The sequence below is a fragment of the Heloderma suspectum genome, chromosome 8, assembly GCF_057233095.1.
Source record: "Heloderma suspectum isolate Gila_16-S chromosome 8, 16-S_ref, whole genome shotgun sequence".
NCBI lineage: Eukaryota > Metazoa > Chordata > Lepidosauria > Squamata > Helodermatidae > Heloderma > Heloderma suspectum.
In genome coordinates this window covers 689,551-701,152 of record NC_139465.1, presented here as the reverse complement: position 1 = coordinate 701,152, position 11,602 = coordinate 689,551, and the positions used below count along the sequence as shown (strand labels likewise).

At 61.4% G+C, this 11,602-nt stretch overlaps 2 protein-coding genes across 8 annotated transcripts; one reads left to right on the top strand and one right to left on the bottom strand.

The window, feature by feature from the left end:
• Positions 1-29: 29 nt before the first annotated feature.
• Positions 30-5,875, bottom strand: IST1 (IST1 factor associated with ESCRT-III). The gene is made up of 10 exons (XM_084812557.1): positions 5,803-5,875; positions 4,643-4,742; positions 4,052-4,232; positions 3,819-3,906; positions 3,459-3,542; positions 3,201-3,311; positions 2,927-3,115; positions 2,631-2,723; positions 1,617-1,665; positions 30-1,087 (listed from the first exon to the last, which is right to left on the bottom strand). Exons 2-10 carry the CDS (start codon positions 4,728-4,730, stop codon positions 888-890), a joined length of 1,083 nt encoding a protein of 360 aa, XP_084668683.1. The 5' UTR covers positions 4,731-4,742; positions 5,803-5,875; the 3' UTR covers positions 30-887.
• A 319-nt stretch (positions 5,876-6,194) lies between these two features.
• On the top strand, positions 6,195-11,142 carry ZNF821 (zinc finger protein 821). Of its 7 annotated transcripts, none has more exons than XM_084812563.1 (8): positions 6,195-6,742; positions 6,827-6,891; positions 7,651-7,775; positions 7,866-7,988; positions 8,112-8,239; positions 8,694-8,798; positions 9,100-9,266; positions 9,549-11,142. In XM_084812563.1, exons 4-8 carry the CDS (start codon positions 7,910-7,912, stop codon positions 10,207-10,209), a joined length of 1,140 nt encoding a protein of 379 aa, XP_084668689.1. In that variant the 5' UTR covers positions 6,195-6,742; positions 6,827-6,891; positions 7,651-7,775; positions 7,866-7,909; the 3' UTR covers positions 10,210-11,142. The 7 variants fall into 7 exon arrangements, with proteins under 7 accessions (XP_084668689.1, XP_084668686.1, XP_084668688.1 ...); XM_084812560.1 differs by having other exon boundaries at positions 8,112-8,257; XM_084812562.1 differs by lacking the exon at positions 7,651-7,775 and having other exon boundaries at positions 6,870-6,891; positions 8,112-8,257.
• The last annotated feature ends 460 nt before the right edge of the window (positions 11,143-11,602 follow it).

The window sequence follows — 11,602 nt, the reverse complement described above, 5'->3', positions numbered from 1 at the left end:
CAGATTGCTCCCGCCAAGAAAGACCCAATGCAGAGTATTCCTCAACTTTATTTAGAATTAGTAGAGAAGGTACAAACCCATCAAATTGTCCCAGAGAAGCCATGTGGAAGTGTCACGCACAGAGATGTTAGATGGGAGAGCAGAGGTGGCCTCTTGGCACCGCAGCTGCTCCACAGTAGCAGCAGGAGGAGCCATTGGCAGTGCTGCCCCGCGTGGCTTTCCCCACAGGCAGGGGAGAACTGGAGAGCCAGGGTCAATGACGCACGAGTCAAACGATGGCCCTGAGCCCAGCCTGAGGGAGGGGGGCACTGCAGCAGGCCCTGGAGGGGCCTTGTCTGGGCCGCATTAAGGCAGAGCCAGAAGGCTCCTGCTTCTCTGCCAGCTGAATGACCACTGAGCCAAGGGATGCCCGAGCAGGCTTGCCTCCTGTGCTCATCCATGGCATCCCTCCCCACGGGGACGTCGTAAAGGCCCAGAGGGCTCCCTGAGAATGTGGCCGGCCACACAATCCAAGCAGGGGTGCTGAGGTAGCCCCCCTTTCACAGCACACGCCCAAAGGTGGGGTGCTTCTATCCCATCAAGCTGCCCAGAACCTTCAGGTTGGTGTTGCCAAGCTACCCTTGGTCCAAGTGAGACACTAGCCACATCGCCCCCTTTCCCCCCTCCAGAGAACACAGCAAAGCTTTTCTGGGGCAACTCAGGCCAAGCAGAGCTCTTCCCTGCTCCCATCTCAAAGACGCTCCATGGTCCTGGAGCACAACGGAGGGCATCAGAAAAGCAGCAGCATTTGGTGCGAGTACAGCAGGAAGGAGGAAGAAGAGGAGGAGCGAGCACACAGGCGTGCTGCTAAGAAGGGATGCAGCAATCCAGGCTCATCCCAGGTGCTCTTAGGTTTTCTTCTTCAGCTCCTCAAATCTGCGAGAGAGGTCATCAAAGTCAATGTCTTCTGAGGCGGAAGTGCTGGTGCCAGCAGAAGCAGCAGGCAGCGTGTCTGGCACAGATGGCAACTCTGGGAGTATGGCGTTCTCCCCTGACCTGGGCACAGGAGCCGGGGGCTGCCCCCGGGCTTCGGGTTTCAGGCCAGGACCTGTAGCAGACAGAGAGGGGGCTGTTGCAAGCAGCAGACAAGTGCAAAACTGGGGGGAAAGGCAGCCGCTGCTTCCTGGGGCAGTGGGCAACAGCAGCGGCAGCCGGGCACAGCACCCACATGGAGAGAGGGAGGTGCGGGCCTGCTCCTGCAGACTGCCATCCCCTGTCCAGGGAATCTGGTTTTCCTGGTGTGAAACTGGCCCAAGGGGAAGATCCTACTTTGGAGCAGGGGACTGGACTGGATGATCTGGGGGGGAGCAACCACCCTCACGAGCTGTGCCACCACTGGGCCCTGCAGTCCCTACCAACTTTGGACCCAAGGAGGAAGGGGACAGGGCATGGGCTTCACGGGTACTGAGCACCCGCCATCCCCTAGACTCCCCCCTCCCCCAGGCAAATGCAGCCACTCAAGGGCGGGCTCAAGTGCAAGTGAGGGCACCAGCTGGCGCAAGCCCCTTGAACACCTCTCCCTGCTCCTTTCCACCCATCTTTGCCTCCCACTTCCCTGCAGCCAACTCCGGACTCGCCTGTCAGTGGGGGGGATGGCACGACCTTGTCAGCACCAATGTCATCAATCTGAAACAGAGAGAGGCTGGTTGTGCACAGTCCAGGCCCAAAGTTCTTCCCTTCCCGCCGGACCACACGAGAGAGCTCCCTAGAAGACGCCTTGCCCGCACTGAGAGGGGAGCCAAGCGCATAGGGATGCCGCCTGTGGCTCTTGGGCCCTGTCTGGGCAGGACCTGGGGGAGTCTCCTCCCTCCACTCTCTCATGGAATCAAGCCACGAGGGGGGGGGGGAGATGAGGGCGATGTTCCTGTGGAGGGGGCATTCCTCTGGGCTTCAGCAGGCACTGGCTGCACAGCAAGGAGGCTGCTCTACCTCCCCCAGGGGACACAAGCAGCACAGGCCAGTCAACCTTCAGGCACTTCTCCCCCCCACACACACAAAATGAACTCCCTGCTGCCCTACACCAGAGGTGGGGAACCCCCTTCAATCTGAGGGCTGAGTTCCCTTTTGGAGATGCTTTCAGGGCCCACATTTGAGGGGAGGGGCAGGTAGGGTTGAGGGCAGATGAGGCAGGACCAAATCCCAAGCATTCCAGCCTCTGGTAGCTTCAAGCTCTTCCTGGTAGTAACAGCCTCAGAAGGGGCATTTGAACCTTTTAGAATGGGGCAGGGGGAAAATGCACAAAAGCCTGGAAACCCGCAAACGATGGGGGGCTGAAAGGGAGTGGGCTGGGGGAGGGGCATGGCCAGGTTGGGCCCCTGGGCCTGGGGTCCTGTACCCCTCCCTTCAACGTCACAGAAAACTTGGGGTGGAGGAGTGGGGGTGGAGGAGTGGGGGTGCAGAAGACCACGCCAGAGTCCATTACCAGCTCAGAGAAGAGTCTGCCTGTGCCCAGGGCTGAACTGGGCACCGCATGCAAGAGCCCCACCCAGCAGCGCAGCAGCACAAAAGCTACAGGCAGAGAGCTGCCACTCCACAGGACGAACGCCACCCCGCAGAAGCAGCAGCAGCCGTTGCCCTTCGGATGCACTTACGGACTCGTATGTCGGGGGAGTGGCTGGAATCTGAGGCGGGCGAAGGCTGGTGAAAGGCTGGTATGTGCCCACAGGCAGCCCATTGAAGTTCTCCTGCACAGGAGAAAGGCCCAGTCAGGCACACACCTACCCCCTGGTAATGACAGAATCAGTGGACAGGCCGCAGCACCACCAGAGCAGAGGGGTTGCTGGGAAGCTGCGCCCCCAGCACAGTTGCACCTCAAAGACCAGCTCGCTCCCTGCCCCATGCCCACTGGCTTCCCTCCCTCCTGTTGAAAGCCAGACCCAGCACTCACCGGCCCCTTCAGAGGTGGGTAGGAGAAAGGGGGAGCTGGAGAGGGCATGGCGATCGGCATGGGCACAACTCCATCAGGACCAGCCAACGGAGCCACGAAGCCGCCGCCGCCACCGCGACCACCTTTCTTTGTGTCGTCCACAAAACCCACGTCGATCAGGTCTGCTTCCACGCCTGCGGGAGCCTCAGCCTGGGACGAGGAGAGCTCACATCACAAGTGGGAAAGAGGGCAGTACCAGCGCCACAAAGAAGCCCCCCACCCCCACCCCACTCACCATGACCACAGAGTCCGGCTCATACGGCACGCTGTAGTTCTTGGCAATCTCGATCAGGTAGCGCTCCACCAGGATTTTGGGAGGTGCCTCGACACTCAGCTTGTGCATCAGCTGGAAGGCGGGGTGGGAGAGTAAGCCCTCTGCTGGAGAGGTTGAGGAGCCTGTGCCCCAAATCACCAGAGCCAGACAGCAGACCCCCTACCAAGGGGGGGTCCTCCGGTCACCCCCACGCCCGGCCCCAGCCCTCCTCTTGCTCACCCTGTCGTTGACGGTCCCGATCTGGTTGCTTCGGCACAGCTTGCCATACTCTTTGCTGTACTTGGCGCACAGCTGGTCAGCGACCTGGCACAGAAAAGGCATACTCGAGACAGAGGCCAGGAGCCGGGGGGGGGGCGGGGGCTCCTCCTCTCCAAGGAGGGGCAGAGGAGTGGTGGGGCTGCCCTTAGGCAGAGGGGCTGGGCCTGGAGTCAGAAGAAAGAGCTGCAACTTCCCAGGCGGCTCCAGGCGCCATGCAGGCTCTCTTGCCTCCTAGGAGGCTAGGAGGAGATCCGGCAGTCCCGCTGGCTGCCGTCCCCCAGGAATCACCTGCCCTGCCCAAACACAGTCGGCACTACTCACAATCTTCAGTTCAGCCACTTCTGACTGCAGCCGGGGGGCTGCCCAGATGAGGGTGGAAACAGCTTCTGCCAGGCCAGAGTCCAGCTCCCTGCAGAGATGACATAAAACCACCCTCAGCGGCTCAGCCCCAGAGCACTGCAGGTCTTGAGGGGCTGCAGGGGGTTACTATGAAGGCCCCAAAGAAGAGAGCCTGCCCCCAGCACCTCTGCCCTGCCAGATCAGGCCCTTCCTACTTCATGGAGTGAATGAGGCCAAAGCGTGCCAGAAGCAGGTCACAGTACAGCTCCAGGATCTCCATGGCCTCCACCAAGTAGTCCTCCCGGATGATGTGCTCCACACGGATGCGAGCCCGCTCGTCCTTGCCAGCAGACAGATAGTCAGCAATTTCCTTCCGTGCCTTCTGGGCTAGCTCAGCTGCAAGACAAGGGCTTGTCAGGCCAGCAGGCGGTAGCCCACCTACCCACCCTGATCCTGTGCCCTGAGTGGAGGGTCTACAAGGATAGGGGCTCAGGCAAGAGGGACCACAACTCCAAGAAGTTCTTTACCCCAAGCACACACCCCTCTCCTGGTCTTTCCAGGGGCAGAGCAGAGACCACAGCACTACTTGGTCACCCCCTTTGGAGCTCACAGCAAATTCACCCACTAGCGTCCTGCGTGCAGGCTGAAAACTAAGCATCTCTGCCTGCCCATGGGGCTGCAGGAAGCCATTGCCAAGAACAGCAGCAGCCGCTGTCTCTCCAGGAGAGCCACTCTGGTGACAAGGGTGAGGAATGAACGAGGTGGGGAAGTCAGCTTTGTTCTCTCCCACAGACAGACACACTCACTTTTCTTTTTCTCCAACAACTTGAGGCGATTGATGACAAGACGCAAGTTGACTCGCAAGCGCTCAGCCTTGAAGCCAGAGCCCAGCATGGTGAGAAATTCCTGCGTGGGAGACGAGACAGAAAACCTCCTGTTCAAGGCACATGCCAGTTTCTTCTTCCAAGACATGCTACTTGCTTAGTATGTGCATACTATGATTCCTTATTCATATAATAAACCCAATAAACAGACCCAAGTAAATTTATGTCAGTTTTGATTGAAGTTGATTGAGTTAAGGTCTAGACAGACCATGAATAGTAGCTGTTCCCAATCAAGGGCCATACACACCCACACAAAGCCAATTAGACACAGTATATCTCAAACTCTCTTTCCAATAGAAAGGGAAGGGAATTCAGAATTGGTAGCACCTTCCTGGCCTTCACTCTTCATAGCCCTTAGGGCAGCCCTCCAGATGTTTTGGGCAATAACTACTGTCCCCGCTGGCAAGGGCCGAAGGGAGTTGAAGTCTACATCTGGAGAGCACCAGGTTGGGGAAGGCCGTCCTGCGAGGCCAGCCGGCAAGCACTGGGCAAGCGGTTCTCCCCGGATTTCTGTCCTGTCCTGGCCGACGGTTGCGAGGGCTCTCTGCAGCCCACCTCTGCTCGAGGGCAGGACTAGCTGCAAAGACCCGGTCCCACAGCTTCTGACAGCGCTTCGCTCCAGGATAAAGGGAAGTCCTGGAAGTCTCTTGGGTCCTGGCCAGCCTCCCACCTGCCCGGCTCCCTCCTGGCGGAAAGGGCAGCCCGAGAACTACGAAGAAGCCCCTGAGGGGCTGTGAAGGGAATCAAGCACCCAAAGGCCAGCCAAGGCCAGGGAAGGCGGGCTGGACAGGCGGGCGAACTGAGTGCCACCCCAGGGGGCGGGCAGGGCAGGGCGAGGAGGCGGCGGCCCTCCCTGCGAGGGGAGCCCAGCCTGCCTGGGAGGCACCTGCGCCACCGCCCCTTTCTCCCCCCGCAGCTGTCCGGAGGCTCCGGGGCTCCCTGAGGCGCTGCGCAGAGCCGAGCTCGGCTGCCCGGGCGACCGCCTCCCTCGGCCGGCTCCAGAGGCGCCGCGAGCGCCTGGGCCGGCGCCCCAGAGAGGGAGGCGGGGGGGCGCGCGGCGGCGGCGGCCTTCCTCTCCGTACCCGCGGGGCGTCCGGGCGAGGGCGGCGGCGGCGGCGGCTCCTACTGCTGTTGCTGCCGCTCCGGGTCGGGCCTGAGCAGGGCCGTCGGCAGGCGGAGGGATATGCCGAGCTCCCGTCGGAAGAATAGCCGTCCGCGCCCGTCCCCGTCCCACCTCCGGAAGTGCGCGTCATCCGCCGCCGCCTGCCAGAAGAGCCCGCCCTGAGCGACGTGGGTTCCCGGGGCTGGCGGCGCGGGAGACGTGTTTGTGTGGAACTATTTTTCGGGCGGAGGAACCTACTTCGCGCCAGGACGTCAAGGGAGGCGCGAGCGTTGTACTTCCTGGAGCGGGAGTTACCCTTTTTGTGCTCCGCCCTGCCCCCGCAGCCGTGGCGGGAGAGTTCCGGCTTCTCCCGGGCCCCGGCGTCCCACACCGGGAGGGCGGCGGCGGCGGCGGCGGGGACGACGCCCTCAGCCGGTGGCCGCCCGCCCCGGGGCACTTCTGGGGGCTAGGCGCCCTGCGGTGAATAGTGCCGCTCAGCACCACTCGGGCTTGAGAGGCGGCGGCGGAGACTCCCCCGAGTCGTGCCGGACCAGGCAGGCGGCTCCTCACGGCTCCCTCCAGCCCTCGGCGCGACACCCTGGCCGGCCCCGGACGCATCGCGGCGGCCTCTGGGAAAGGGCTCCGCGCCGCCCCCTTCGCCCCACCAATCGACCTGCCACCCGCCGGGGCGCAAAGCCGGAGGCGCGCTCCGCTCCGCCTTGGAGGGAGGCACGCAGGCAGGCTCCAGCGCGGCGCGCCCCCGCCCGTCTGTCCGCCGGTCCCGCCGTGCACGAGCCGGGCGCTCCCGCCGTGCCGCCATCTTTCCTCCGACCGTCTGTGTCGGTCCGTCAGGCAGCCGGGTAGCCCTTTGTCCGCGCGGCTGGGCGAGCCCGGCCGGGGCGACGGAGCCCCGGAACCAGGTGAGGGCCGAGGAGTGGGGGGGCGGGGGAGGTTCCTCTCCTGGCCTCCCCCGCGAGGGGCTGACGGGGCTCTTCTCTCGGCAGGTGCGCCCCCTCCGGGGGGGGAACCATGTCCCGCCGGAAACAGACTACCCCCAATAAAGTGCACTGTGAGTAGTGCGCGGCGGAGGAAGTAGGGGGCTGTGGCCGCTCCCCCCCCGCATCCTGGCCGGGCCAGGTGGAGAGAGGCGACTCGCCTGAGCCTTCGGCGGAGGGGGCTGGGCGCCTTCTCTGGGGTCCCCGCACGTGCGCCCCCTTACGCTATTCCTTGTCTCCCGCCCCACCACTGGCCTCTCCGAGCCTGGGCCAGATGCTCTCCCCTTGGGCAAGGCGGGGGCTGTGTGCCCCCCCGGGGGGGGAGACAGCTGCCCCGAGACAGCCAGGCCCCTGGAGCAGCCCGCCAACCAGGGCGCTGTCTTGGCAGATGGCGAGCTGAGCACCTGCCTGTCTCAGGGCCAGCAACCCCAATGAGGGCTGGAAGCAGCTGCTCCTACAACCAGCGCAGGGTGAGGGCTGCCTTTCTTCTAGCTTCAAAACAGGAACATAGATAACTGGAGTCCAGAGGCCAGCTTTTCAAAGTCATCAAGCTCAGTAGACATCAGTCAGAGGTGGGACTGAGGTCGAGTCCAATAGAAAGCTAAACCTGACGCACAAAAGGGGTCTGGATGCATCCACAAAAGGGGTCTGGAGACCCCACGTTCCCGTCTCACCCACATGTAACAGTGTCACTCCCTGAATGAAACGGGGCAGCAGACAGAGTCTCCTAGAACCTCTGGTGGGCTGCTGGGCCACCCTGCTCCAGGGCAGAGCCGGGGCACGTTGGAGCCGCCCGGTGCGCTTGATGCAGCTGAAGACGTTTGTATTTCCAGGTCATGCTGGAAAGGATGCGAAGGGGCGGATTGGTCAGGCCGCCGTTGCTTTGCAGGAAGGGTTTGGGGAGAGCTGTTCTGGGGAGTGGAGCCCAGGCATTAGTCCCATTCTGGGCCACCTTCAGGTAGGGGAGACCACCACTGGGCATCGAGGGGTAAGGAGCATGTGGGCAGAGGACGGGCAGAGTTCTGACGCCTCCCCCTTGTGCTTCCAGGGGAGCAGGTCTTTGCTGGGCTGGAGGAGCACACGCGGCAGGCCATGTTAAGAAGGGACTTCCCTGAGCTGCTTGGAGCTCAGCCGCCAACACAGCCACTGCCAGAGAAGGACTCCAGCAGCAGTGAGTTGTGCTGTTCCTGGGATGGGATCACCCAAGGGCCGTGCTCTGCTTTGCCACCAGCTCTCCCAGTAGGCCCAGCTGGTCTCTAGGCATGGGGCCAAGAGCCATTGCTCTGTATTCCAGGTGACAGTGAGGGGGATGAGGAGACCACGCAGGATGAGCTCTCCTCCCCTGCTTCTGAGGAGGATGGAGCAACAGCCACAGTGAAAAAGGAGCTGGACCCTGCGGAGCTGCTCAGCCACAGCAAGCAGGTGACTCCAGGCCATGAGGCAAGTGCATCTCCTGCATTGTAGCTGCTGTGTGCCGAGGCAAAAGAGCCACGTTGCTGTAGGTGGGCTGGGGTTTTGGGGAGAAGGGATACTGAGTGCAGCAGATTCTTGGATATAGCACAGGTGTGGAGGTCAGTCAACAGGTGTTCGGCATGATTGGTCTCTGGAATTGCCCTGTCCAGAGGGGAAATGTGAGAGCAATTGCCCCTATGCCCTGCTGGTGGGTTTCCCAGAGGCATCTGATTGGCCAGGGCGGGAAGTTGGAGGAACAACTAGAAGACAGACGGATGCTCTGTCTGATCTAGGAGGGCTGTTATTGTGTTTTTCCAACACACTTAACCGCCGCCCACACCCAGAGGGGTCCTCCAGAGTCCTGCAGTGTCTGTCTCCTCCTGCTCCCCCTCTCTGAGCCTGCCCTGCCTCTCCTTGCCTCCAGATGGGTTTAAACGCCAGCCCAGATGTCCTGATGGGGCTTTCCAGATGTCCCCTCTGCCAGCTGGAGTGTGGGAGTCGGGAGCAGCTCGTCACGCATGTCTATCAGGTACTTGGAGGGGGCTGTGAGAGGAGCATTGTGCAAGGTTGGACCCTCCCTGGCCTCCAGGCTGAAGTGGTGGAGGCTTGACTGGGCTGGGAAAGGGTGAGGGGGACGCGGGGGATGCCCATTCCATCACCCCCAGTGGGTTTGCACCACATCCCAGGGAAGGCCCCGTGGGCCTCTCTCCTTCTTTCCCTAACAGAAGAGGGAGCTCTTTCGTGGCTTGGCTTCGGCCAGCCCTCGTAGGGGCAGCTGAGAGGGGGAAGGGCGGCGGAGCCCTCGCCTCACAGCCCGGCCTCGTTTGCAGCACACGGCGGCTGCCGTCAGCGCCAAGAGCTACCTGTGTCCTGTCTGCGGCCGAGCACTCAGCTCCCCAGGCTCCCTGGGCAGACACCTCCTCATCCACTCCGAGGATCAGCTGTCCAACTGTGCAGTGTGTGGGGCGCGCTTCACCAGCCATGCCACTTTCAACAGGTGAGGATTGGGAGCCCTCTGGCTTAGAAGGGCCGATGCATGGTGGGGCACTAAGCAGCCCTGGAGGAGCATTGTCTGGAGGTCTCGGGGAGGCAGAAGCAGGGATGCCTGCTGGATGCTGGGGCTGGCTGGAGGTGATCCCAAAGGCCCTTCCAGGCCAAGGCTCTGTGGGCTGCTCACAGTAGGAGGACCGGGCGGGAGAACAAGCTAAGGCAACAGCTTGCAGGCCACAGGGCAGCCTCGGAGACCAAGCCCGCCCATTCTGCCCTCTGCCTTTCACAGTGAGAAGGTGCCAGAGGTGCTGTGTGGAGATGCCCTGTCGCTCTCTCTCCCTGAGGGCTCTTCTGGGGCCGAAGAGAAAGCTGCTGCTGCTGCTCTCAGCCCCACGGTGTACCCTGCTGGTATCCTCCTTGTGTGCAACAGCTGTGTGGCTTATCGCAAGCTTCTGGAAGCTCAAGCCCCAGGCGTCCGCAAGTGGGCCTTGCGGCGGCAGAACGAGCCACTAGAGGTGAGGCTGCAGCGCCTGGAGCGGGAGCGCACAGCCAAGAAGAGCCGGCGAGACAACGAGACACCCGAGGAGCGGGAAGTGAGACGCATGAGGGACCGCGAGGCCAAGCGTCTGCAGCGCATGCAGGAGACGGACGAGCAGCGGGCACGCCGCCTGCAGCGGGACCGCGAGGCCATGCGGCTCAAGCGTGCCAGCGAGACCCCCGAGAAGCGGCAGGCCCGGCTCGTCCGGGAGCGTGAAGCCAAGCGGCTGAAGCGGCGGCTGGAGAAGATGGACATGATGCTGCGCGCACAGTTTGGCCAGGATCCCTCGGCCATGGCCGCCCTAGCTGCTGAGATGAACTTCTTCCCGCTGCCAGTGGGGGCCGTGGAGCTCGATGGGCAGCTGCTCAGCAAGATGGCCTTTGAGGAGCCCAGCCCCAGCACCCTGCACTGAGCAGCTGCTTGCCAGAAGCACCCTGGCCAGGCTTCACCGCAGTGCCAGGGGACAATGGACCTGGAGCGTGGCCAGGGACTGGGGGGCAGGTTCTGGGGGGAGGATGGATGACATGCTGGCAGCTCATCAGCTGTGTGGGGCCCACAAGTCATTAGCTGTCAACGGAGCTGTCAACGGGGGGTGGGGGGGAATAAATTAATTATACATGTTCCAAGTCTCTCTCTTGAGTGCGACGCTACTGAAACGGGGACACAAACCAAGACCTCACTGCAGTGGTGCTACCCTTACCTTTGCACTTCAGAGGAAGAGGGATGGACAGAGGCGACAAGGGGGAGAGCAGAGTGCTCCAGCAAGGGCCAGATTTCTCCTCTTCGTCGGATGTCCAAGTCTCTGGACTGCCTGGTGGAAGGGGTGAGACTGGGCACCACCAGTGAGGAACCTCCTCTTTCTCTTGTGGGCTTGGCCTGCTCTGTCCCTTTGCACCAGTCCTCCTCCTGGCCAGGCCCAGTGAGCAGGGAAGTCCAGACTGGCTCTGCCAAGCAGGATGACTCTCCTCTGAGAACCTGGAGCTTGATCTGTGATTTTCTGCACAAGAATGGCACAGAGCTAGTTGTGCTGGGGTGAAGATTCTTCTCCTTCGCCCAGCCTGCTCAGGCAGGAAGGCCAAAAGGCAGGAGTGCATCATTGCCATGAGGTAGATTCCTTTCTGGTCTCTGTCCTTCCGTTTGGGCTGCTTTGAGAAATTCTGGGAGGTGAAAGGCCTCAAGAGGCACCCATCTGGCAGAAGGCCAGTCAGACCATGGAATTAGGGGAGCGCTGAGCCTTTGCATTTTCTGGAGGGGCTTCAGTGTGGATGCTCACTTCTATAATTGTGTCTTGATGGAATCTTTGGCCCTGGACTTGTTGTGCATGGTACAAATCAGTAAACTAAATCACTCTCAAAGGCTTCTGCCATCGAGCTCTCTCAAGAAATTGTAGAGGAACCAAGTCCCAAAGGGTTGAGCATCTCTGCCTCTTATATTGGCTTCGGAGCTTGATTTTGGGGTGGGGTGCATAGTCTGGTCCCCAGCCAGAAGTGCAAAGGGAGTGGTCAAGTATGCCCCCCCCCCCCCCCCCAAACTGGTGGTGCTCTTTCCAATAGGGATGGATAACTGGCTGGGCACCCAGTTGCCATGATGCCGGCTGTTGTCATTGCTTTTGAGCCCTGGAAGCTTTGGGCATTAGCCGCAACCCGAAACATCTGCATTAGTAACCAACCTGAGACAACATACCCAAGCATGGTAACAAGGTCTTTGTGACTTAAAACTCAAATATTTCTACACCAAGTGCTACCCATCCACTATATCACCTGGCCCTTTTTAACTGAAAGATCAACTTAGATACCTAAGGGTAT